Source organism: Heterodontus francisci, chromosome 2 (genome assembly GCF_036365525.1).
Source record: "Heterodontus francisci isolate sHetFra1 chromosome 2, sHetFra1.hap1, whole genome shotgun sequence".
NCBI lineage: Eukaryota > Metazoa > Chordata > Chondrichthyes > Heterodontiformes > Heterodontidae > Heterodontus > Heterodontus francisci.
This window is the reverse complement of record NC_090372.1, coordinates 217,642,718-217,670,204: the sequence shown is the minus strand read 5'-3', so window position 1 is coordinate 217,670,204 and position 27,487 is coordinate 217,642,718. Positions and strand designations below refer to the sequence as shown.

Below are 27,487 nucleotides of genomic sequence, written 5' to 3'. Positions count from 1 at the left end.
TTTACCATTTCAAACATTTTTTTGAAAGTTCAAGAAATGTATTGATAGCTGATTGTAATGGTTTTAATTCTTCTGATCATGTAATTTTAGTTTTAGCAGTAAGAAAAAGTTGGTGAGCAGAAAACCCCTTTCAGTAAGTCGTAGTAAAGGTGGTTGGAGGAGCAAAGAATTTATGTGTATTCATCACTCTGTGTGATTGTGCACATAATCTTTCAAAATATATTTATAACACGCTTATATCTACAATTGTTATTCTTTCATGGCCTTTCCACCTGGGAAGACAGACAATGAAGCTATTCCTGGAATTGCTGTTAATACATCATCAATGCTGTGATTATAAGAGCAGGACAGAGACTGCAATGAGTGGCTCACCTCTTGACTCCTCAAACGCCTCATCACAGTCTGAGTCTGAAGTCAGGAGTCTAATGGAATACTCATTTGGCTGGATGCAGCCACAGTCAGAACACCATCCAGGACAGAGTGGTTCATTGATCAATGCCCCTGCCGGTGGATTCAGTAACTGCCATCGTTGTACAGGATGAACTGCAGCAACTCACTGAGCTAACTTTGGCCTCTTGACTAGAAGAATGGCGACTACCAACTAGACATGGGCAAGAAACGCCAGTCTCTTACATCCCAAAAACACAATTGTTAAAGCCACTGGGATGCCTACAGTTTACCTTCCACGTCCTGTCCTTTTTTTTCCTCTGAGATTTTGTCTACCACCTTTAGATGGTAGCTTTAGAACAGTAATTCCATCCAGTTGGGGGGGTCATGGAAGCAGAAAATTATTCTGTTGTGGAGCTGTAAAATGTTGTGCCAAATAAAGATGCAAGTTTTCAAAATACTTTTTGTTGCTGCCAGTGTCTACTCTCATTCACCCTTTGCTGCTGTGCAGTTCCTTGAGCACTGTCCCTTGCCCAAGGGACCATCTTCAAACAAAGCAAGACAGTTCGAGAGCGAACGTGCTTAACCACAAGCTGAGCCTGTTCCTATGGTCGCCTGTCTATTACCAGTTTGCAGCAGGAGCTACTCGATAGTGACCTGAAATGAGTACTTCTCTGGGTTTTTCCTTGCTGAGGCTGACTTCAGGGAGTGAAACCTGAAAGTTTCTTGTCAGCAATGGCTTGGTTGCATTTTGATTTGTTAACTGAACTACAAAGCAAGTTTTAAAAATCCATTTTTTTATTTGTTACTGTGGATGGTAGGGAGTATGGTATGTACTATCTGTGTGCTCGTGTTGTACTGACTTGCTGCCAGCAGGAGCTGCATTCATTAATTGAGGTGGTGAATGTCGGCTAATACAGGAAAAAGTGCAGGAGACGTCACCTTGATTATTTGCATGACAAGTGTATCTCCCCTCCCATATCTGAATCTTAAATCATAAATAGGTAACTGGAAATTTCAATGTGCAGTGACTGCTCTCCTGATCAAGGCTGCCATCACTGAAGTTTCTGAACGGTGATGTTTCTTTTGCTAACCGTCCGGCCAGAGTATCAGCAGAGGAGGGAAAAGCTGAGAGCCAGCTCTTAGCCAACAGACAGCAGGTTTCAGGGCCAGTCCTTGCACAGGATGAAACGGTAGAAGCCAGTTGGTACAGGGCTGGTTTCTAAAAGCAAAAACACATTTACCCTGAGGTCATGTAGTTCGCTTGCCAAAATCTGCACACTGTTGTGGCATATAAAGGAAAGGTTTCATTCATTACGACTTCTGATGCTTGAGCTGTATGTAAACAGCTCAGGAGTAAAAGTTATCAAAGAACTTACTGATCCTTGCAGACACACAACTGTTTGGCCAGGACTTGCCTTGAAGTCAACATTAATCAGTTTGAGATTAATAGAGAGTTCAGACGATAGGTCGTTGACCTGAAATGTTAACTCTTTCAGATCTGCGGAGTGCTTCCAGCATTTTTTGGTTTTTGTGTTAGATTTTTAGCTTCCGTAGTATTTTGCTTCTGGTTCAGGGATTGACACTAACTCTTTCTTTCTTTCATACTTTCAGAGCACAGTTAAAGGAGACAAGCCTTCAGGTAACATTGCACTTTTTAAAAATACGACTTTTTATTCTATCTAGTTATTCAGTTCTTTAGATATGGATGGGTAGTTGCAGAAAATAAATCTGTCAGATTTGTGTCAGCCATGGCTCAGTGGTAGCGTTCCTGCCTCTGAGACGGAAGGTTGTGGGTTCAAGTCCCACTCCAGAGTTTTGAGTACAAAATCGAGGCTGACAGTCCAGTACAAGGGAGCACTGCACTGTCAGAGGTGCCATCACGCGGAAGAAGGATTAAACCGAATTCCTGTCTGGTGGCCATAAAAGATCCCATGGCCACTATTTGAAGGAGAGCAGGAAAGTTCTTTCTGATGTCCTGGGCAAATATTTCTCCACTGGTTTTTGTGGAACATTTTGTGGGCAAATTGACTGCCACTTTTCCTACATTCCAACAATGACTGCACTTTTTTTATTCGTTTGTGGGATGTGGGCATCGCTGGCTAGGCCAGCATTTATTGCCCATCTCTAACTGCCCTTGGAAGGTGATGGTGAGCTGCCATCTTGAACCGCTGCAGTCCTTGGGGTGTAGGTACACGCACAGTGCTGTTAGAAAGGGAGTTCCAGGATTTTGATCCAGCGACAGTGAAGGAACGGCGATATAGTTCCAAGTCAGGATGGAGTGTGGCTTGGAGAGGAACTTGCAGGTTGTGGTGTTCCTTTACATCTGCTGCCCTTGTCCTTCTAGGTGGTAGAGGTCACTGGTTTGGAAGGTGCTATCAAAGGATCCTTGATGCGTTGCTGCAGTGCATCTTGTAGATGGTACACACTGCTGCCACTGTGCACCAGTGGTGGAGGGAGTGAATGTTGAAGGTGGTGGATGGGGTACCAATCAAGCAGGCTGCTTTGTCCTGGATGGTGTCGAGCTTCTTGAGTGTTGTTGGAGTTGCATCCATCCAGGCAACTGGAGAGTATTCCATCACACTCCTGACTTGTGCCTTGTAGATGGTGGACAGGCTTTGGGGAGTCAGGAGGTGAGTTACTCACCGCAGAATTCCCAGCCTCTGACCTGCTCTTGTAGCCACAGAATTTATGTGGCTGGTCCACTTCAGTTTCTGGTCAATGGTGACCCCAGGATGTTGACAGCGGGGGATTCAGCAATGGTATTGCCATTGAACGTCAAGAGTAGATGGTTAAATTCTCTCTTGTTTGAGTTGGTCATTACCTGGCACTTGTGTGGCGTGAATGTTACTTGCCTCTTATAAGCCTAAACCTGGATATTGTCCAGGTCTTGCTGCATATGGACATGGGCTCTTTCAGTATCTGAGGAGTCACGAATGGTGCTGAACATTGTGCAATCATCAGCGAACATCCCCACTTCTGACGTTATGATGGAGGGAAGGTCATTGAAGAAGCAGCTGAAATTGGTTGGGCCTAAGACACTATCCTGAAGAACTCCTGCAGTGATGTCCTGGGACTGAGATGATTGACCTCCAACAACCACAACCATCTTCCTTTATACTAGGTATGACTCCAACCAGCGGAGAGTTTTTCTCCTGATTCCCATTGACTCCAGTTTTTCTGGGGCGCCTTGATACATCAAAAGTAGTTCATTAGTTATGAGGCGAGTTGAGGCGTCCTAGGGTTGTGTAAGGCATCAGAGAAATCTTTTGTTCATTTCTTTCCTTTAATTTTTTTTCCCCCTGAACTCTCCATTGGATCGACTGCTTAATGTGAGTTAGTGGCCGTTATCTGTTTCCAAGCATTGACTGACGTATCAATATTGGAGTAAATTGTGTGTTCTAACACTTTACCTAGGTTACTCTATGCGACATGGATGGTTTAGGTAACCTATGTTGTCCTGGAAAGAAGTGAGAACAGGTTAACAGAAGATTTTATCTGCCTTCCTGAAAAATTCCTGAAAAACAAGTTTTAAAAAAAGGGAAATATGTGAACATGTAAGAGATATATAGTTCTGTGACTGATTTGAAAAATTGGAAAGCAACTTGGACTGAGTTAGCTGGCCTCTGTTGGGGCAGAATTTAAGGCCTACAAAACATTGAACTAGGGAGGAGAAAAATATTGAACTAGTGTTTTCACTCTTGATCACTATTCTGTGACTCCTGGTGGAAAGGGCAACTCTGGATACAGAGAGATGACCGCTGTGCTGTTTGCTTGGTGCCGACAGTCATTTAAACTCATGAAGAATGTCACCTCATGCATGGTTAAAGATGGATGCTGCTGAACTTTACTAGGAATATGGGCCCCTGTGGGCTGATGTAGCCTTGGGGGCCAGGAGTCAACTGCAGAAAGGGAAGGGATTTGAACCATACCTTTTACTACTAAGTGCTGCTGTCTTCTGTATCTCCCATTGACCTGCAATTTGAAAACGTTGATATTATTGTAACATTTACTTTGCCAGTGAATCACAGCTAGAAATTGAAACTAGGGCAGTATTAAAATGTTAATATGTCCTGTCAGAAGTTTGACTGAGACAGCTCTGAGGACTGAGTGGAATATGTTGCCTGCAAATGATTAAACTATGCATTGAGAGATGAATAGTTTGTTGCCTTCGATTGGTATAAAAAAACATGACAGGAGGGCTCATGTTTATATTTTTGTTTCTGAATGTCTGTCACCTGTTTTCTCTGTAGAGGTTAAAGGTCGGAAAGAGAAGCTGGAGCAGATGGCATCTTTTGCGCTCTTTGGGAATGTCATGTCCATAGCCAGCGTACAGCTCGCAGGTTCCAAGCGGGATGCACTCCTCCTCAGCTTCAAGGATGCCAAGGTAAGCTGATGTGTGTACATGCATGTTTTTGTTTGTGTGTTCTCTTGTGTTTAGACGTTTGAGGGATGATCTAACTCTGGTGTTTAAAATAGTAAAAGAATTCAAAAGGGTAGACACAGAGAAATTATTTCCCCTGATGTGGAATTCCCAAACAAGGGGGCATGATCTTAAAATTCAGGAATAAAATCAGGAAGCATTTTTTCACACAGCAGGTCATGGAAATCTGGAACTCCCTCCCCTAAAAGGCTGTGGATTAATTGAAATTTAAGACTGAGCTTGATGAATTTTTGTTGGATACGGGTATCTAGAAATATGGATCAAAGGCCGGTTAATGGAAATGATGTACAAATCAACCATGATCTAATAGAATGGTGGAACAAGCTGGAGGGGCTGAATGGCCTCCGCCTGTTCCTATGAGATCCTGAGCACTGATAATCCAGTGTGCAAAGCACAGGCGGTTCAGTCCTAATTGCGCCTGTATTTCTTATTTGCTTGTTAGTTCTTGAAAATTGTGGACTTGAAGGTTTGAGAAGGGCAGTGGTTGGTACTATTACCCTAGCAGATAAATTCTAAATTGAAAATCAGTTATAGGCAACGTAACAGGAACATGCATTTAGGCTTTATATCAGGCTCCCAAAGCTCCGTGGTACGCATATATGGAGCCAATTAGAAGTTAGATTCCTGTCCTTTGTCAGGTCAGAAGCAATAAAAGTGGATGGAATATCTCCCAGAAATACATGTCCTATCCAGTGAATATAGCCTTCCCTGCACTGCTCCATATGACATGCAGGCCATTTGTCTTCCGGTAGTACACAAGTATCTATTATATTTACAGATTCCCTGGTGTTGGAGGATCTGTGTTTATTTTTAACATGTCTTCTGTTTTTCCTTTTTTATTAAGCTGTCTGTTGTTGAGTATGACCCTGGAACCCATGACCTGAAAACACTCTCTCTGCATTATTTTGAGGAGCCTGAGCTGAAGGTAGGATCTCAAATGTATGTATCCAAATGCTTGCGCAGTGTGACATGGCAGAATGAGATCTTTAGTCTTTTTCCCCATTGTGTTTTCTTTCTTTGTCATGTATTTTAATTTCTCTTTCCCTTTTCCTTTTCAATTTCAAAAGTAAAGTATCAAGCTCCATAGAGGAGGGTACCACTAAGGGTGTTGGAGAGGGGAGGGGTCATGGGGGGAAGGCAGAAAAGTGGAGCGAAGGCCATAATCAGATCAGCCATAATCTTATTGAATGGCTCCTATTTCTTATGTTTCTTGTGTTCTTAGTTACGTCAAATCAGGGGTCATGGTTCGGTAAGCAGGAAGCCTATCAATTTTCGGAAGAGAGATGATTGAGGGAGGAAAGGAATTTCACAACTCTGACATTCTGGAAGAGTCCAGTGAATCTTGATTTTAACACTTGAGTGTCAATATGCAAAGCATTAACATGCAAAATCTAATCGAGGTGTTTAAGATAGTTAAAGGATCCATTAGGATAGATGGAGAGAAGCTATTTTCCCTGGTGGGGCGAACAAGGGATCGTAACCTTAAAATAGGCAGTTCAGGGGTGATGTCAGGAAGCACTTCATACAAAGGGGAGTGGAAATCTGGAACACTCTTTTTTTTTTTCCCTTCCCCCACCCCCTCCAAAAAAAGACTTGAAGCTGGAGATCAATTGAAAATGTCAAAACTGATTTTTTAAAAGTTTATTGCATACAATGTACAGCATAGAGAAAGGACATTCGGTCCAACTGGTCTGTGCTATTGTTTATGCTTCACACAAGCTTCCTCCCACCCTACTTCATCTAACCCTTTCGGCATATCCATTTATCTATGCTATTCACTTCAACCACTCCATATGGCAGTGATCTAACCGCTCTAGGTAAAGAAGTTTCTCCTGAATTCTCTATTGGATTTGTAGGATGATTTTCTTATTTTCTGCCTCTGCCTTTCTTGACAGGATGGTTTTGTGCAAAATGTTCACATTCCTCTGGTGCGTGTGGACCCTGATGGACGCTGTGCAGTCATGCTGATCTATGGAACGCAGCTGGTGGTCCTGCCATTCCGCAGGGACACCTTAAGTGATGAACAAGATGGAGTTATGGGAGAGGGGTGAGCTATGATTAAAAGAGAAAACATGTTTATTGCTGCATGTATTAAATTCTTTGTCAACTTTTTCCTTCTCAGTTTGTTCTTGCCCTAATCTCTCCTAAAGGCATTGACTTCTTGTCTGTATAGAGCTCCACAGATGCCAGTTGTTCATGGGTGTCAGGTCCAAGTGGTCTTTTATTTATTCATTCTCAGAATGTGGGTGCCGCTAATAAAGCCAGCATTTGTTGTGAAACTTGCGGTGGTGAGCCATCTTTGTGACAACTGAGCAGCTTGCTAGGCCATTTCAGGGGGCAGTTTAAAGTTAGCCATATTGCTCTGGGTTTGGTGTCACATGTAGGTCATAATGGGTAATGAACCAGATCGATTTTTACAACAACCCAGTAGTCTCATGGCCACCATTACTGACACTAGCTTTATATTCCAGATTTATTTAATTAATTGAATTTAAAATTCCCCATGTCTCTGGAATATTGGTCCAAGCCTTTGGATTACTACTCTAGTAACTGTACTACTGTACCCAGTATTCCTGTCAGAAAACTTGCCTGTCAGATCGCCATGGCTGGAAAGAGCTTAGCGGAGGATGGAGCAGTGATTCAGCAATATCAAGGTTGGGTTTTAAAGATCTCAAAAGAAGGGAAGATTGAGGAGAGGAATGAAGGTTCACAGGTTTGAAATCCTGATGAAAAGATTAGTTGGTGTATAACTGGCTGCTTTTCTCAGTTCGTGGGAAAATGACTTAAAAATGTCTCTTACCCAGTAAAGAATCACAGGAAATAGGAGCAGGAGTATCCCATTCGGCCCGTCGAGCCTGCTCCACCATTCAAACAGATCATGGCTGATCATCTACCTCGACGCCATTTTTCCTCACTATCCACATATCTCTTGATGTCGTTAGTATTCAGAAATCAATTGATTGCTGTCTTGAACATACTCAATGATTGGGCTTCCACAGCCCTCTGAGGTAGAGAATTCCACAGATTCACCACCCACTGAGTACAAAGAACAGTACAGCACAGGAACAGGCCATTTGGCCCTCCAAGCCTGCGCCGATCTTGATTTTTGTCTAAACTAAAACCTTCTGCACTTCCGGGGTCCGTATCCCTCTATTCCCATCCTATTCATGTATTTGTCAAGATGCCTCTTAAACGTCGCTATCATACCTGCTTCCACCACCTCCCCCGGCAGCAAGTTCCAGGCACTCACCACCCTCTGTGTAAAGAACTTGCCTCGCACATCCCCTCTAAACATTGCCCCTCTCACCTTAAACCTATGTTCCCTAGTAACTGACTCTTCCACCCTGGGAAAAAGCTTTTGACTATCCACTCTGTCCATGCCACTCATAACTTTGTAAACCTCTATCATGTCGCCCCTCCACCTCCGTCATTCCAGTGAAAACAATCCGAGTTTATCCAACCTCTCTTCATAGCTAATACCCTCCAGACCAGGCAACATCCTGGTAAACCTCTTCCGTACCCTCTCCAAAGCTTCCACATCCTTCTGGTAGTGTGGCGACCAAAATTGCACACAATATTCCAAGTGTGGCCTAACTGAAGTTCTGTACAGCTGCAGCATGACTTGCCACTTTTTATACTGTATGCCCCGACCGATGAAGGCAAGCATACCGTATGCCTGCTTGATTACCTTATCCACCTGCATTGCCACTTTCAGTGACCTGTGGACCTGTACGCCCAGATCTCTCTGCCTGTCAATAATCCTAAGCGTTCTGCCATTTACTGTATACGTCCCACCTGTATTAGATCATCCAAAATGCATTACCTGACATTTATCCGGATTTAACTCCATCTGCCATTTCTCCGCCCAAGTCTCCAACCGATCTATATCCTCTGACAATCCTCATCACTATCCGCAACTCCACCAACCTTTGTGTTGTCCCCAAACTTACTAATCAGACCAGCTATATTTTCCTCCAAATCATTTGCATATACTACAAAGAGCAAAGGTCCCAGCACTGATCCCTGCAGAACACCACTAGTCACAGCCCTCCATTCAGAAAAGCACCCTTCCACTGCTACCCTCTGTCTTCTATGACCGAGCCAGTTCTGTATCCATCTTGCCAGCTCACCTCTCCCGTGTGACTTCACATTTTGTACCAGTCTGCCATGAGGGACCTTGTCAAAGGCTTTACTGAGGTCCATGTAGACAACATCCACTGCCCTTCCTTCATCAATCATCTTTGTCACTTCCTCAAAAAACTCGATCAAGTTAGTAAAGAAATTCCTTCTCATCTCAGTCTTAAATGGCCTGCCCCTTATTCTGAGACTGTGTCCCCTGGTTCTAGACTCACCAGCCAGGGGAAACATCCTATCAACATCTACCCTGTCACGCCCTGTAAGAAGTTTGTAAGTTTCAATGAGATCACCTCTCATTCTTCGAAGCTCCAGAGAATATAGGTCCAGTTTCTGCAATCTCTCCTCATAAGACAATCCAGCCATCCCAGGGATTATTCTGGTGAACTTCTGTTGCACTCCCTCTATGGCAAGTATATCCTTCCTTAGATCAGGAGACCAAAACTGTACAAGATACTCCAGGTGCGGTCTCACCAAGGCTTTACACAATTGAAGCAATACATCTTTACTGCTGTACTCAAATCCCCTTGCAATGAAGGCCAACATACCCTTTGCCTTCTTAATTGCTTGCTGCACCTGCATACTAGCTTTTAGTGACTCATGAACAAGGACACCCAGGTCCCTTTGGACACCAACACTTCCCAACCTTTCACCATTTAAAAAATTCTCTGTCTTTCTGTTTTTTCTACCAAAGTGGATCACTTGACACTTATTCACATTATATTCCATCTGCCACGTTCTTGCTCATTCACTTAGCCTGACCAAATCCTCTTGAAGCCTCCTTGCATCCTCCTCACAACTTAAATTCCGTCTTAGTTTTGTGTCATCTGAAAATTTGGAAATATTACAATTGGTCCCCAAATCCAAATCATTTATATAGATTGTGAACAGCTGTGGTCCAAGCACTGTTCCTTGCAGTACCCCACTTGCAGTACCCTGCATCCTGAGAATGACCCATTTATTCCTACTCTGCTTTCAGTCTGTTAACCAATTCTCAGTCCATTGCAGTATATTACCCCCAATTCTATGTGTTCTAATTTTGTTTGCTAACCTTTTGTGTGAGACCTTATCAAAAGCCTTCTGAAAATCCAAATCCACTGGTTCTCCTTTATCTATGCTAAAAGTAACATCCTCAAAAAACTTTAACAGGTTTGTCAAACATCATTTCCCTTTCACAAATGCATGTTGACTCTGCCCAATCATATTATTTTCTAAGTGTCTAGTTATCACATCCTTTATAATTGATTCTAACATCTTCCCTACTATATCATACTAGCAAGTCTGTAGTTCCCAGTTTTCGCTTTCACTCCCTTCTTAAATAGTGGGGTTTACATTTGCTACTTTCCAACTTACCTACTGAGTTTGTCACACTTCCATGTTAAAAGTATTTAAAAAAAACATCCATTTCAGGCTGGTTGCTTCTTCCTGGAGCCAGAAATTTACAAGCATCTGCCAATCTGCAAAATTCAATCACCAAAAAGTTAACTTCTAATGCTCCTCACAGTATTGTTTCTTTGACCATAATTAAACTACGTGGCTTCAGAGAGCCAGGCTAGGTTTAACATAATTCGTTGTGAGGAATGTTAGAGAAGATCCATTATAGTTTTACTGAAATCTTGCTGACTGTAACATTGTTCATCAGCTGTTGAGATTGTGTTTTGGTTTGTTTTAATGTAAGGGAAAAATGCAATTATTTTACAGCAGCAATGATTCAGATAGTATTGCTGTTTGCATCTGATTAACACACTCTCTTGCCCGCAGGCAGAAATCCAGTTTCCTCCCCAGTTATATCATTGACGTTAGAGAGCTGGATGAAAAGTTGCTGAATGTGATTGACATGCAGTTCCTGTACGGTTACTACGAGCCCACGTTACTCATCCTCTTTGAGCCGAACCAGACTTGGCCTGGGTATGTATGCACAGTGTTGCCCTGTGAATAAAAACACATAATGTTAGAAATACAGAGAGACTAGAAACATCTGAAACAAGAAAAAGTCAAGTTAATGTTTCACCCTTCATAGTAACCAGTATTCCCTCTTTTAGATGCTGACAGACTTGCTGTTGTGGAATTTGTGTTTTATTTCCAGTTGACAGTTTTAAAAAAATTAATCTTTATTATGGTCTGTGCTTCTCATCTTTTTTACAAACAACCTCTCCCTAGCCCCTCCTGCTAGAGTTACAAAGTTGTGAATGCATTCTATCATTCTGTTTATCATACTGCGAGAGTAGTGGGTAGTAAGTTTGTTGTAACGATAGGGTGTATTTTTTTTGTTGATGGGTCTCCTATTTCCAGTGTGTTTATTTTGTTGGAAGTGTGGTCGCTGAGAGGTTACACTAACATTTAGTGCAGTGTTTGCTGGGCTGTAGGCAAAGACAAAACAGCAGCTTTCAGTCAGAGTCATTTACGACATACAAGGAGGCCATTCGGCCCATTAAGTCCATACCGACTCTCCACGGAACTATCCAGTCAGTCCCACATCCCCTCTTGATCCCCTTAGCCCTGCAAGTCTATTTACCTCAAGTGGCCATTCATCTTGAGCGACAACACGGTGTTGGCTGCTGGGGAGTAATGAGACATCGAAGCCATTTGCGATCTTGCTTTTGCCCACCATTGACGCAAAGCCTGGACTGCATCACGTGGAAAGTTTCACTTTCTCAGCTTTGGTTTTAATTCTCTAGCTTATTTGGGAGGAGGAAAGCTCTCTTTCATGTACTTTGAAAGAAATCACAAAGTAGTTATGAATGAAGGATACAATTTGGCCATCTTCATTCATCCATTCAGTAGATTCCTCCAATTCATCATTTATTTGTTTCTTAATAATTTCAGAGCTTTCATCTCCACTTCTCTGTCGGAGAGTCTGTTCTGTGCATTCATCACTCTTTGTGTATGAAATATTTGGAAATAAGCCTGGCACTACAAGGTTCAAGGTAGACTGGGCTTTGAGTGGTCCTTTAAGGCAGACTGCAGTGCTGAGTCCTTTTTAGTAGTTATTTGTGTAGTTTGCAGCCTGTCCTTGTTCTGTAAAGTTTTGATGCAGGTCACAGTTCAGCACTGCCTGTGAACTCATGGAAATATGGACGCAGATGTAGATATTTAATTGAACATATGACCAGGAACTGCAACTGTTGAGTTACACACTTCACAACTGCCCTTTTCCAATAAAAGAGTATAGACAGGGTGAGAAAGAGACATCAGTGGTTGAGGAAAGTAGAACAGCAGGGAATGGCAATTATAGAATTGGAGATCATGGGAAGAGTTGGCTGGAGTTTGCGGGATGGACGGGTACTAATGAAGAATGGGGGGATAGAAATAGAGATCATGAATTCGGGGCTGGAAATTATGTATGATTAAGAGATATTCTTTTTTTGTAACCAGCCAGATGGCTGCACAGTCTCTTCCAGTCCTCAGGTGCTATGAAATGAAAAATTGCCTCTAAACCTTGGCCCTGTTGCTAGAAAAGTAGTTCTGCCTCCTGGAGAAATTTAAAATTAAATGCAACTTCCAAACTAGTACTTTACACACTGACTGGATGTAATGCTGATTTTTACTGTAGATCCCTACTGCTAATTAACAATTGCACTTAAATGTCATGCCATATCATTGCATTATTTCATTTAGAAGTTGCCTTCTTTGATGGAGGGGGGATGTGTTTAGGATGAACAGTCTGAGCTGCCACTGTGACTGGCTGGGAGGGTTTTAATTAATTGTTTTATGTCACAGTTCATTGGACTTGTCTAGTTGTAGCACTGAATCCAGTATAACCTTTCTGTGCACCAGTGTAGTCATCAGTATCAACAATTGAGAGAAATTCTGTTAACTTTTGCTTCATAGAATTGTAGAATGGTACAGCACAGAAGGAGGCCATCAGCCCATCATGTCTGCACCAAATATTTCGAAGAGCAATCTAATTAGTTCCAATCCCCCACTCTTTCCCCATAGCCCTGCAATTTTTTCTCCTTCAAGTACTTATCCAATTCCCTATCAGGAAGTGCATTCTAAATACTGCTTAAAAACAGTTTCTCCTCATGTCTGTCGCCCCCATGGTTTTCTACCAGTCACATTAAATCTATGCCTTCTGGTTACTGACACTTCTGTCACTGGATGCAGTTCTCTATCTACTGCATCAAAACCCTTCATGATTTTGAACACCTCTATCAAATCCCCTCTTGGCCTTCTCTGCTTTAAGGAGAACAACCCCAGCTTCTCCAGTCCATGTAAATGTAATCTCTCATCTCCGGAACCATTCTACTAAATCTCTTCTGTACCCTTTCCAAAACTTTCACTTCCTTCCTAAATTGTGGTGCCCAGAATTGGACACAATAATCCAGCTGCAGCCAAGCTTAGCGTAACTTCCTGGCTTTTATATGTTATGCCTCTATTTATAAAGCCCAGGATCCAATATGCTTTACTTTCTACTTGGTTAACCGTCCTGCACCTTCAAAGATTAGTGTACAAGCACTTCTCTCTTCTGCACCCCCTTTAAAATTGTACCATTTAGCTCACGTTGTCGCTCCTCATTTTTCCGCCCAACATGCATTACCTCATGCTGCCCTGTGTTGAATTTTATCTGCCACATGTCTGCCCATTTTACCACCCTGTCCTCTTGAAGTCCATTACTGTCTTCCTCACTGTTTACATTTCCCAGTTTCATATCATCTGCCAATTTCAAAGTTGTGTCCTGTACCCCCAAATCTAGGTAGTTCATCTATATCAAAAACAGTGGTCCTAGTACTGAAAATTCTGGAAATACTCAGCAGGTCAGGCAGCATCTGTAGAGAGAGGAGCAGAGCTAACATTTCAGGTCATGCCCTTTCATCTTTCACGACCTGAAACGTTAATTCAGTTTCTTTCTCCACAGATGCTGCCTGACCTGCTGAGGTATTTCCAACATTTTTCTGGTTTTGTTTCAGATTTCCAGCATCCGCAGTATTTTGCTTTTGTCCTAGTACTGAACCTTGGGGAAATCCACAGTATAGCCCACTCCAATCCAAAAAGCAGCCAAAATAAAAGCAAAATACTGCGGATGCTGGAAATCTGAAATAAAAACAAAGTGTTGGAAATACTCAGCAGGCCTGGCAGCATCTGTGGAGAGAGAAATCGAGTTTCCTGAAACTCTGAGGGATCTGAAACGTTAACTCTGTTTCTGTGTCCACAGATGCTGACAGACCTGCTGAGTATTTCCAGCACTTGCTGTTTTTATTCCAAAAAACAGCCATTCACCATAACTCTCCGCTTTTCATTCTTTCCCTAGTTTTGTATCCATGCTGCTACTGCTTTTTAACTGAGGGGCTTCAATTTTGGTAACAAATCTAATATGTGACATTTTATTAAATACCTTTTGAAAATCCATATACTCAGCATCAACTGCACTGTCCTCATCTATCCTGTCTATTACCTCATCAAACAACTCAATCAAGTTAGTCAAACAAGATTTGCTCTTAACAAATCCTTGCTGGTTTTTCTTTATTAGTCTACACTTATCCAAGTGACTGTTAATTTTCTGCTAGATTATTGTTTTATTGGTCTGTAATTGCTGGGTTTATTCTCCCTTTTTTTTAAAAAGAGTGCAACATTTGCAACCTTCCTGTCCTTTGGCACCACCCCTGTATCTAAGGGAGGTTGGAAGATTGTGGCCAGCACCTCCATAATTTCTACCCTCACTTGCTTCATAACCTAGGATGCATCCCATCTCAACCAGGCGACTTATCTACTTTAAGCACTGCCCACCTTCCTAGTACATCAGTTCCTTGCTGATTGTGCTTTCTGATAAACAGGAAAGGTTTTGTGATCCCTTTTTCTTTCTAGTTTTCTTCCTTTATCTTGTGAAAGTATTGACTTGGGGGCTAGGGATCCACAGGCACCGGCAGGTCTCCGCTACCTTGCTGAAGATGGCAGTCTACATGTTTGAATCCAGACTATCTTCACTCTTGGCAAACCCCACCTGAACCTTAGGCCCAGGCTAATGGTTCAATGGTCCGGACACTGGTTCAATTCCCACCACAGCAGCTGGTGGAATTTAAATTCAATTAATTAAAAAAAAATCTGGAATTGAAAGCTAGTCTCAGTAATGGTGCCATGAAACTTGTCGATTATTGCAAAAATGTCCTTTAGGGAAGGAAATCTGCTGTCCTTACCTGGTCTGGCCTATGTGCGACTCCAGACCCATTGCAATGTGGTTGACTCTTAATTGCCCTCTGAAATGGCCTAGCAAGCCACTCAGTTGTCAAGGGCAATTAGGGATGCTAGCCTTGCCAGTGACTCCCACATCCCATGAGAGAAAATTTCATTTTATCCCTTCCCTGGCCTATAACTGGTTATAGAATCCCAACCGGAGCATAGATCAATCATCGATTCTTACTAATCTATATCACTTAGCCAGCTGAACTATTGGGCTTGTTTGGAAACTAGTTTTACTTTAATTTTCAGTTGAAAACAGGTTAGGGAGCAATCATGTTGAACGATTCAGCCTCTGAAGGTTATATGTAGTCTCCTCATTCCAGTCATTTTGCCCACTAAGCCTTTAGAGGAGAATTTAAATTTTTTTCCCTTTTTTTTGACTCCACAGATCCTTTCTTTGCAGGCTTGGTTTGACCATAGGGTGGATATTTCTCCACCACCCCTAGTTCTACCATCAGTACAATGCAGGAAAAAAATAATTAATGAATAGCTAGTTTTGATTTTTGGAAAATTTTGTACAAGGAAATAAATCAGCTGAAGCTCCAGGACATCAAGTGTGCCAATATACAACTTGGCAGGGCTTCCCTCTCAATAGATTTGATTGTCGATCTTCATTTTACTTTACATCGGAGACAGTTGATTTTTATTTGTCTGCAAGATGCCAACCGAGAGAAACGTCATTGATAATGAATGAAGTTACAGAGTTAGCATCTCTTCTATTCTAATCAGTGATACTGCTGCCATGCACGTTGGGTACAAACAGCCTGAGAGCAGAATAGAATCTCTAGCTCCTTGATCCAAGATAGAAAAGCATTAATTACATAAAATTCAACTTGAAATAAAATCATTACAATGAGGATCAATTGTATATGGTTGGAACAAAACCAGAAGCTACTGGAAATACACTTCCAATCTTCCAGCATCTAAAATAACAGAGGGCAGACTAACATTTGGGACAAGATTCTTCTTTGGAACTGTTCGTGATAATGCTCAGCATCACTACACTTCAACTCGTGATCTTTCCCTCTCCAATGACAGTGGGCTCATTGTTAGTCACAGTTTCACTGGTGCTCCAGTTGTACCTTATTCATGTGGCAGTTATTCATGTGGGAATGTTGAGAGTGAGATGGCATCACATTGGAGAACGATCTTGTTTGTGTACCTACACTTACGAAGGGTTTGGGGGTGGGGACAGTCACTAACCAGAGGCAGAGAGACTAACCGTAGGCCCATTCTGCTGCCCCAGCTGAGATCAGCTAAGTACAGATCAAAGGTTGAACCAGACTCTATTCTAGCCTGAATAGCTGCGTTAATTACTCACTATCTAGAAATGCAATGTTAATTGTATATCAATTGTGTTTAATTGTATGCAGGTGGAGGGCAATAGTTGGGGTCTTACTGAATACATAGAAAGAGACACTTACTGAAAGTGGGTGGGGGTTGAGTTCGGAGGTATATGATTGTAATGTTTCACTCTGTAAATAAATATAAGACTGAGTAACGAATCCAGTATCATTCTTCACCAACTGGCTTTCTGCAATCCTGGGTGTTCTGCTAAAATGATTCTGGTATCTTCTGCTGACATGTTTAAAAGTAGTGTTAGTAGTGTGTTTCTGATTGTAAATCTTTCCTCTTTGTCTCCAGTCGGGTAGCAGTGAGACAGGACACCTGCAGCATTGTTGCCATCTCCTTAAATATTATGCAGAAGGTCCATCCTGTCATCTGGTCACTGAGCAACCTACCATTTGACTGCACCCAGGCTCTGGCAGTACCAAAACCCATAGGTGAGCAAGTGAATGACTGAGGGATTGTCAGTGAATACTATTGAAACTTTTTGTGTATATTACACAATGTACCAATTTTTTTCTAACCAAGCTTGATAATATATAACTGTACTTTCTAACTTATTTCCCCCTGTTTTGCTTTTGCTGGTGTCCTGTACTGGAGGCCCTGGCCGATACAAATAAAAACACCTCACAAATATTCTGTAACATCTTGTAGAGCACATGAGAATGTCTGATGCCTGGTGTATGCTGCTACAGAAAACCATTGACAAAATGAAACCAATCAATCCCCACCTAATCTCTAGACAAATAGCTGCACTTCCTGACTCCGTTCCCAGGAATTGGATAAAAGGACTACTGACTGCTTTTTTAACCTTATTAATATGCAGCAGTTTTATCGATCTCAGGGCTAGATTTTTAAGCATGGACTTGTTAATCTCTTTAATTCACTCAAGCTAAACTTTTAAGTCATAACCTAAGTTTTTTTTGTTTTTTCTTCCCTGGCTATGACCCCTCTCTTGCACCATTCGCCAGTTAAGGGGGTGGACAAGCAATCTGTTTATAGTCAAACCTTTTCACTATATAAATAACTATGCACAAGGACAAATGGTGGGGTGGGTGTGTGGCTCTTTTAGGTTCCTCCACCATCCCTGCATCCGGCAAGGGAAGTGATCCTGGCCCCCTCTGTACTTCCTTATTAATCCATTGCTGAGGTTGGAAAGTGAATCTAGAATACCCGTGCATCAAGAATCGATCCCTGGTCAAAGTGCAACAAGTAATGGGTTTCTGCGTGTGCCCAGCACCCTGCTGACAAAAAACAAACCATGTGGGCAGGGTGAGAGTGAGCCAGAACTCCGTAGCACAAAGATCTATGTAACGCTGTCATCGTCCCTTCCAGTTTGGAGTGTCATTTGCACCTCTTTGGGTTATTTTATTGTGGAACGTCGATTTTTTTTTTTTTTCGTGTGATGTGGATTGTCTCTGTTTTGTAGGTGGTGTGGTCATCTTTGCTGTGAACTCGCTGCTGTACCTCAACCAGAGTGTCCCACCCTACGGAGTGTCCCTGAACAGCCTGACAAATGGAACAACGTCTTTCCCACTCCGTAAGTTATCAATTTACAGCCAGCGTTTTTCTCGCTGGTCTGGTGGGTTGTTGGACATGGAGTCATATTCCCACTCTTGCATTAATGCATGTGTGTTGCCACATTCATCCTTAATCTATAAATGACTAGAAGGGAGTTTAACCCATTGAAATTCTATATAACGGAAGGGAGCTCTTTAAATTTATTTAAAAGAATTAACTTTTATTTTCACTTCTCTTGTCTTCTCTGTCTGCTCTCTTAAAGCTTCCTTTCTGAGGTATGGTTACCATTTGACAGCTGATCCAAATGGTTATTGTTATCTTGACCATGAATGTTGAAAAAAGACTGGAAATACTTGCATTCACAGAGTGCTTTATGACTACAGGATGTCCCAAAGTGGTTTATAGCCAATGAAGTACTTTTAAAGTGTAGTCACTGTTGTAATATAGGAAATGCAGCAGCTAATTTTTGCATAGCAAGCTCCCACAAACAGCAATGTGATGACAACCAGATAATCTCCAACCTCCCTTCCCTCTCAAGTCCTTGAACGTGTTGTTGACTGCCAAATCTGTTCCCATCTTTTCTGGAACTCCATGTTTGAATCCCTCCAGTCAGGTTTCTGCCCCTGCCACAGTACTGAAACAGCTCTTATCAAAGTCATTAATGACATTCTTGTGACTGTGACAAAGGTAAACTTTCTTTCCTTGCCCTTTTTGATCTGTCTGTAGCCTTTGATGTGGTTGGCCACACCGTCCTCCCGAACATAACATAAGAAATCGAGCAGGAGTAGGCCATTCAACCCTTTGAGCCTGTTCTGCCATTCAGTGAGATCATGGCTGATCTACTGCAACACTATTTTCCTGCACTATCCCTTGATGTTTTTAATATGTAGAAGTCTATCAATTTCAGTCTTGAACATATTCAACGACTGAGCCTCCACAGCCCTCTGGGGCAGAGAATTCCAAAGAGTCACCAACTTCTGAGTGAAGAAATTCCTCCTCATCTCAGTCCGAAATGGCCTTTCCCTTATTCTGAGATGTGTCCCCTGGTTCTAGACTCCCAGCCAAGGGAAACATCCTTCCTGCATCAACCCTGTTACGTCCTGTAAGTTTTGTATGCTTGAATGAGATCACCTCTCATTCTTCTAAACTCCAGAGAATAAAGGCCCAGTCTATTTAACCTTTCCTCATAGGACAATCCTCCATTCCAGGAATTAGTTTGGTGAACATTCGTTGCACTCCCTGTATGGCAAGTATATCCTTCTTTAGGAAAGGAGATCAAAACTGCACACAATACTCCAGGTGCATTCTCTCTAAGGCTCTATATAATTGCAGTAAGACATATTCCTATACTCATCCCCTTGTAAATGCTTGCTGTACCTGCATGTTAGCTTTCAGTAACTCATGAACATGTCCCTTTGAAGTTCAGCACTTCCCAACCTCTCACCATTTAAGAAATACTCTGTATTTCTGTTTTTCCTACCAAAGTGGAAAACCTCACATTTCTCCACATTGTATTCCATTTGCCAAATTTTTGCCCACTCGGTTAGCATCTCCAAATTCCCTTGAAACATCTTTGCACCTTTCTCACAACTCATGCTTCCACCTTTTCCGCCTAGTTTGTGTCATCTGCAAACTTGGAAATATTACATTTAATCCTTGCATCCAAATCATTGATCCAGATTGTGAATAGCTGAGGCCCAAGCACTGATCCTTATGGTACCCCACTATTCACAGCCTGCCAACCTGAAAATTATCCATTTATTCCTACTGTTTTCTGTCCGTTAACCAATTCGCAATCCATGCCAGTATATTTCCCCCAATCCCATGTGCTCTAATTTTGTTTACTAACCTCTTGTGTGGGACCTTTTGAAAAGCTTTCTGAAAATCTAAATATGCCAAATCCAACGGTTTCCCCCTTAACTATTCTGTTAGTTACATCCTCAATAAACTCCAACAGGTTTGTTAAACATGATTTCCCTTTCATAAATCCATGTTGACTGCTCAATCCTGCCATTATTTTCTAAGTGTCCTGATATCACATCCTTTATTATAGATTCTAGTATTTTCCCTATGACTGGTGTTAGACTAACAGGTCTGTAGTTCCCCGTTTTCTCTCTTTCTCTCCTTAAATAGTGGGGTTACATTTGCCACCTTCCAGTCTGCAGGAACCATTCCAGAGTCTATAGAATTTTGAAAGATGACCACCAATGCATCTACTATCTTTACTGCCTCCTCTTTCAGCACTCTGGGTTATAGATCATCAGGTATCTACTTTAAGTTCCAATGCCTTTCCGCTGTTGTCTGGCTGGGTAGGACTGCTCTCACCTGGTTCTATCCTTATCTACCTAATTGTAGCCAGAGAATCACTTGCAATACTTTTCTTCCTGCTCCCGCACTGTTAGCTCTGATGTCCCCCAAGGGCCTCCTCCTATTTCTCATCTACATGCTGCCCCTCAATGGCATCATCCAAAAGCAAAGTATTAGTTTTCACATGCAAGCTGTTGACACCCACCTCTACCTTGCCACTACCTCTCTCTCGAGTCCTCCACTGTTGCTAAATTATCAGACTGCCTATCTGACATCCAGTACTGGATGAGCAGTAATTTCCTTCAATTGAATATTGGAATAAGGGCGGCACAGTAGTTAGCACCACAGCCTTACAGCTCCAGTGACCCGGGTTTGATTCTGGGTACTGCCTGTGAGGATTTTGCAAGTTCTCCCTGTGACCGTGTGGGTTTTTCGCCGGGTGATCCGGTTTCCTCCCACAGCCAAAGACTTGCAGGTTGATAGGTAAATTGACCTTTGTAAATTTCCCCTAGTATAGGTAGGTGGTAGGGGAATTGAGGGAAGGTGAGGATGTGGTAGGAATATGGGATTAATGTAGGATTAGTATAAATGGGTGGTTGATGGTCGGCACAGACTCGGTGGGCTGAAGGGCCTGTTTCAGTGCTGTATCTCTTAAAAGAAAAAATAAATAACTGAATCCATTGTTTTCGACCTCCACTCTAAACTCCGATCCCTAGCTACTGACTCCACTCCTCTCCCTGGCAATATCCTGTTTGTAACTTTGGTGTCGCATTTGATTCCGAGATGAACTTCTGACCTTGTATTTGCGTCATCACTAAGGCCCCCTTTTCCACCTCCGTAACAGCACCCGACTTCACCTGTCGTGGCTCATCTGCTGCTGAGACCCTCATTCGTGCCTTTGTTATCTTTAGACTTGACTATTCCTGCACACTCCTGGCTGGTCTCCCACATTCTACCCTCTAAACTTGAGGTCATCCAAAACTCTGCTGCCCATGTTTTAACTCTCACGTAGTCCAGTTCACCTATCACCCCTGTGCTCATTGACCTACATTGGCTCCCGTTCAAGCAGCGTCTTGATTTTAAAATTCTCAACCTTGTTTTCAAATCCCTCCATCACCTCTGTAATCTGTAATCTCCTCCAGCCTGACAGCCCTCTGAGATATCTGCAGTCCTCTAATTCTGGCCGCTTGAGCATCCCCGATTTTAATCACTCCACTATTGGTGGCCTTGCCTTCTGTTTCCTAGGACCTAAGCTCTGGGATACCCTCCTTACACCAATTCGCCTTGCCAGCTCACTTTCCTCCTTTAAGACACTCCTTAAAACCAACTTCTTTGACCAAGCTTTTGGTCATCTGACCTAATATCTCCTTTGTGATTCGGTGTCATATTTTGTTTTGTAACGCTCCTGAGAAGCGCCTTGGGAATGTTTTATCATGCTAAAGATGCTATATAAACATAAGTTGTTGTAATCTTGTTCAGTGATGTTCATTGAAGGCTAAATATTGGCTAGGGCATTGGGGATAACTCCCCTGCTCTTCTTTTGAAATAGTACAGTGGGATCTTTTACGTCCACCTGAGAGGGTTTAATGTCTCATCTGAAAGCCACCGCCTCCAAAAGTACAGTGCTTCTTCACCACCCTTTATTTTTGTGCTCAAGTCCTGGAGTGTGACTTGAACCCAAAACCTTGTGACTCAGAGTCGCGAGTGCTACCCGCTGAGCCAGGGCTGATGCTTATGGAATGCTGATGGGATAGCAACTTGCCAAGCATCCTTTGACAGCACCTTCCAAATCTGTGACCTGTACCACTGAGAAGGACAAGTGCAGCAGATGCATGGGAACACACACCCCCCCAACAAGTCACACACCATCCTGACTTGGAACTATATCGTCATTCTTTCACTGTTGCTGTGTCAAAATCCTGGAACTTCCTCCCTAACAGCACTATAGATGCACCTGTACCACAAATACTGCAGCAGCTCAAGAAGGCGGCTCACCACTATCTTCTCAAGGGGAATTAGGAGTGGGCAACAAATGCTGGATTTGCTGACGACGCTGACATTCCGGGAAAGAATAGAAAAAAATTTGACCAAGTCTAGAAGCGGTATATTCCAGTGGGGCCTAATCCATTCCTCACCCAATGTACATATACTTGCTCTTCCAGCATGGTTTACTGGATAGTAATCGGGAACCCCTGTTGATTTGTGCCCCCTGCCCCCCAGCCTCCGACATGCCAATCGTAACTCTGCAGGGGAGGGATTGGATCTGGAATCTTCCTGGTCCCCAAACTTTTCTATTCACTAGATAAATTCAAAGAGCTGTTAGGGGAACTTAGTGAGCAATTCATTGGGAATCCTGTGAATTAGCACACACAATCTTTCTGGATGCTGATAGGGAGACGTTTTGTCTTAATGTCATGGTATCTGCCTCTGAGTTGGAAGAATGTGGGTTCAAGTCCCACTCCAGAGCAACTAATGTGGGCTGACACTCCCAGTGCTGCACTGTCGGAGGTACCATCTTCCAGATGAGATGCTAAACTGGGACCCCTTTGCCTACTCAGGATGGCATAAAAGATCCCATGGCGCTATTTGAAAAAGAGCAGGGGAGTTCACCCTGTGTCCTGAGCAATATTTATCCCTTAGCCAACATCACAAAATAACAACAACTTGTATTTATATGATGCCTTTAACATAGTTCAATGTCACAAGGCACTTCACAAGAGTGTTATCAAAAAAAAACTTGACACTGAACTACGTAAGGAGGTATTAGGACAAGCGACCTAATCCTTGGTCAAAGAGGTAGGATTTAAGGAGCATCTTGAAGGAGAAGAAGGCAGAGTGGCAGTTCCAGAGACAAAAACAAGAAATGCTGGAATCACTCAGCAGGTCTGGCAGCATCTGTGGAAAGAGAAGCAGAGTTAACGTTTCGGGTCAGTGACCCTTCTTCGGAACTGACAAATATTAGAAAAGTCACAGATTATAAACAAGTGAGGTGGGGGTGGGGCAAGAGATAACAAAGGAGAAGGTGCAGATTGGACCAGGCCACATAGCTGACCAAAAGGTCACGGAGAACAGGCAAACTTCTTGTTTTTGTTTCAGATTTCCAGCATCCGCAGTATTTTGCTTTTATGGCAGTTCCAGAGCTTAGGCAGCTGAAGGCATGGTTACCAATGGTGGAGTGATGAAAATTGGGGGTGTACAAGAGGGCAGGATTGGAGGAGTGCTGATATCTCAGGGTTGTAGAGCTGGAGGAGGTTACAGAGATGGGGAGGGGCGAGGCTATGGAAGGATTTGAAAATAAGGATGAGAATTTTAAAATTGTTGCGTTGCCAGAACAGGATCCAGTAGAGGTCAGCAAGCAACAGGGGTAATGGGTGAACAGGACATGGTGCTGGTTAGGATATGGGCAGTAGAATTTTGGATGACCTCAAGTTTACGGAAGGTGCAAGGTGGGACACGGGCCAGGAGTGCCTTGGAGTAGGCAAGTCTAGAGGTAGAAATGGCATGGATAACCTAAAACATATCTTTAGATCATATATATCATTACTGTTTGTGGGACCTGGCTGTGTACAAATTGGCTGTAACACTTACTACATTGCAACAGTGACTACACTTCAAAAATACTTCATTGGGTGTAAAGCGCTTTGGGGCGTCCTATGGTGAAGAGCGGCACTGTAGAAATCTTTTATAAATATGTGTGCATTCTGAATTAAGTCTGTAGAAAGTTGTTCTGACCAGATCAAAATCTACTTGACAACATCAATAATTGTTCTGCGATGAACAAGGCGAACATTAGAATGATCATCCCAAGATTGTAATAAACTAACAATTAGAATGGCAATGGATATTAGTTGTGTGACTGGGACAATCTACAAGGAGGGCAGTGGTGAATCAAGTATTAGAAACCCATTGCTGTGCTGTGTGTGTGACTCCTACAGGGATTCAAGATGGGGTAAAGATTATGCTGGACTGCGCTCAGGCTGCCTTTGTGTCCTACGATAAGATGGTCATTTCCTTAAAGGGAGGAGAAATGTAAGTAACGGATGTTGAAGTTAGTTCTCTGTGTATGCTGTGCACTGTGCACAGTCTGCTATTTCCCTGTAATGTGAGCTGCAATAAAACCCATTAGGGTAGTTCAAAGACCCTTTTTTATATTCTCCCTCTTCCACCAGCTACTCATACTCTTATGGTAACTGGTTTTGAGAATTTGAATTCAGTTTTAAAAATCTGGAAATTGCTGGAATGTTTGGGCAACTTTCTTCCTGCAGTGAAGTATTGGGCCAAAACAGTCGCACGGGAATTCACCCACGATGAAGTCCAGCTGACTCGCTTGTCCCACTTGATGCTTTTAAATTGTGCAATAGGACTCGACTTTCTGTTAGTTATCCAGATTTTAGAACACATCATTGTTATTCGCATAGATTGGTGAGCATAGATTTAATTATTTTTTGATTATTTTTTGTCTTCCCTCCTTGCTGGTTTATGGACACCACCCCCCCCCCCCTCCCCCCAGTGGCAGCTATGCTCTGGTTCTTCACTGCACTTCATGTACGCAGAGGTCCTGGTTTTTAATGCCACTAATCCACTGGTATTGAGGCCAATTGAAACATCTGTACCAATGTCGTCTTAGATGAATTAACTGAGCACCAACTGAGGACCGATCCTGGGATATTCCTAGTCTATATGGCTCAGCTGATCACTGCCTTTAACCAGCTGAGCCGTTAGGAGCTTCCAATTGATTTACATTATAGCTTATATGGAGGCTGAGCACACACCCCATCCCAAAGTCAGTTCAGTGCAAAGTCTTGTTCAGCTACCACTTGATTGTATGGAAGCACTGAGATCCAAATATATCGTCCACAGATGTTCAGATTTATTGAATTCAGTTTCATGACTTGCCCTGACCTGCTAGAGAGTGCCATAACTGTGCACGAGCTACTGTGAACTGCTTTGGGACATCCTGATGGTGTGAAAGCCACTTTACAAATACAAATTCTTTGGTTCATTCATTGGGAATTACAATAGCAGAAAAAGTGAACTTTTCAGCTCTTGATGCATTCCTTCCAGTTGTATGCCAGATTATGAGCTTTACTTAAAAAAAAAATAATTTTGGAAATACTCAGCAAGTAGGGCAGCATCTGTGGAGCGAGAAACAATTAACATTTCGGGTCTATGTGTGCATTACTTGTATGGCCTGACTTGACGCGTCTAACTGGATCTTGCCGTTTGAACCCTCAGCTATGTGTTGACCCTGATAACGGATGGGATGAGAAGTGTCCGTGCATTCCACTTCGACAAGGCAGCAGCCAGTGTCCTTACCACGTGTGTAAGTCTTTCATACTTGGATTTATTCTGTGTGTTTTTCCTTTTGTGTCCCTGGATAAATGTCATTGAATTAGAGTTTTGTAACTACACTATTCATCCTCTGATGCTGAATCCTGCATCCAGGACTGGCTTGAGTGAAGAGGAAAGGAGGGTAAGTACCTCCACGTATCCATTTTGAAATTCTAATATCTTAACGTCACATGTTTCTAATCCGTCAAAGCTTTGAACGTGTGCAGGCTGGTGTGGGAATCATACTGTACTACAATATCATCAACTTCTGTACCACCTTGAACGTAATAAAAATATCCCAAGACATCCATCACAGAATCATTACAGTGCAGAAGGCGGCCATTCGGCCTATCGTGTTCGCACTGGCTCTCTGGATGAGCAATTCCCTCAGTTCTATTCCCCTGCCTTCTGCCCGTAACTTTGCACATTCTTCCTTTTCATATAACAGTCTAATTCCCTTTTGAATGCTTTAATTGAACCTGCCTCCTCCACACTCTGAAGCAGTGCATTCCACACCTTAACCACACTCTGCGTGAAAAAGTTTTTCCTCATGTCACTTTTGCTTGTCTTACTAAATACTTCAAATCTGTGCCCTCTTGTTCTCAATCCTTTCATGAGTGCGATCAGTTTCTCTCTATTTACTTTGTCCATAACCCTCATGATTTTCAATAGCTCTTATCAAATCACCTGTCAGCCTTCTCGTCAAGGAAAACAGTCCTAACTTCTCCAATCTATAACTGAAATTCCTCATCCCTGGAACCATTCTCATGAATCTTTTCTGTACTCTCTCCAATGCCCTCACATCGTTCCTAAAGTGCGGTGAACTGAAATGGATGCATTACTCCAGCTGAGGCCTCATACAAGTTCAACATAACTTCCTTGCTCTTGTACTCTATACCCCTATTAATAAAGCCCAGGATACTTTATTAACCGCGCTCTCAACCTGTCCTGCCACCTTTAATGACTTATGCACATATACACCTAGGTCCCTCTGCTCCTGCACCTCCTTTAGAATTGTACCCTTTATTTTATATTTTCTCTCCATGTTCTTCCTCCCAAAATGAATCGCTTCACGTTTATCTGCATTGAACTTCATCTGCCACCTGTCTGTCCATTCCATCAACTTGTCTATATCCTTTTGATCTACACTATCCTCCTCAGTTCGCAATGCTTCCAAGTTTCATATCACCTGCAAACTTTGGAATTGTGTCCTGTAACCCAAGGTCTAGGTCATTAATATATATCAGGAAAAGCAAGGGTCCCAATACAGATCCCTGGGAAACTCCACTACAAATCTTCCTCCAGCCTGAAAAACATCTATTAACTCTTTGTTTCCTGTCACTCAGCCAATTTCATATCAATGTTGCTACCGTCCCTTTTATTCCATGAGCTACAAGTTTGCTCACAAGTCTGTTGTGTGGCACTATATCAAACACCTTTTGAAAGTCCATGTACACCACATCAACAGCATTGCCCTCATCAACCCTCTCTGTTACCTCCTCAAAAAACTCCATGTTAGTTAAACATGATTTTCCCTGAAGAAATCCATGCTGGCTTTCCTTCATTAACTCGCATTTGTCCATGTGACTATTGATTTTGTCCCCAATTTTTCTAGAAGTTTCTCCACCACCAAAGTTAAACTGACTGGCCTGTAGTTGCTGGGTGTATCTTTACAACCTTTTTTTTCTTACTTCATTCATGGGATGTAGGCGTCACTGGCTAGGCCAGCATTTATTGCCCATCCCTAATTGCCCTCGAGAAGGTGCCTTCTTGATCCGCTGCAGTCCATGAGTTATAGCAATGATACCCATAATATGGATATACTTGCCTGTTTTTCTC

General features: G+C 42.5%; 1 protein-coding gene across 1 annotated transcript in view; it reads left to right on the top strand.

Moving 5' to 3' along the window:
- cpsf1 (cleavage and polyadenylation specific factor 1) overlaps positions 1–27,487 on the top strand; it is a 114,172-nt gene that overhangs the window by 14,584 nt on the left and 72,101 nt on the right. The window contains exons 3-11 of the mRNA XM_068015755.1: positions 2,002–2,029; positions 4,641–4,774; positions 5,676–5,756; positions 6,727–6,878; positions 10,727–10,873; positions 16,787–16,926; positions 17,919–18,029; positions 24,253–24,346; positions 25,553–25,640. Coding sequence (XP_067871856.1) covers positions 2,002–2,029; positions 4,641–4,774; positions 5,676–5,756; positions 6,727–6,878; positions 10,727–10,873; positions 16,787–16,926; positions 17,919–18,029; positions 24,253–24,346; positions 25,553–25,640 — 975 coding nt within the window. The remainder of the gene's footprint in view (positions 1–2,001; positions 2,030–4,640; positions 4,775–5,675; positions 5,757–6,726; positions 6,879–10,726; positions 10,874–16,786; positions 16,927–17,918; positions 18,030–24,252; positions 24,347–25,552; positions 25,641–27,487) is intronic.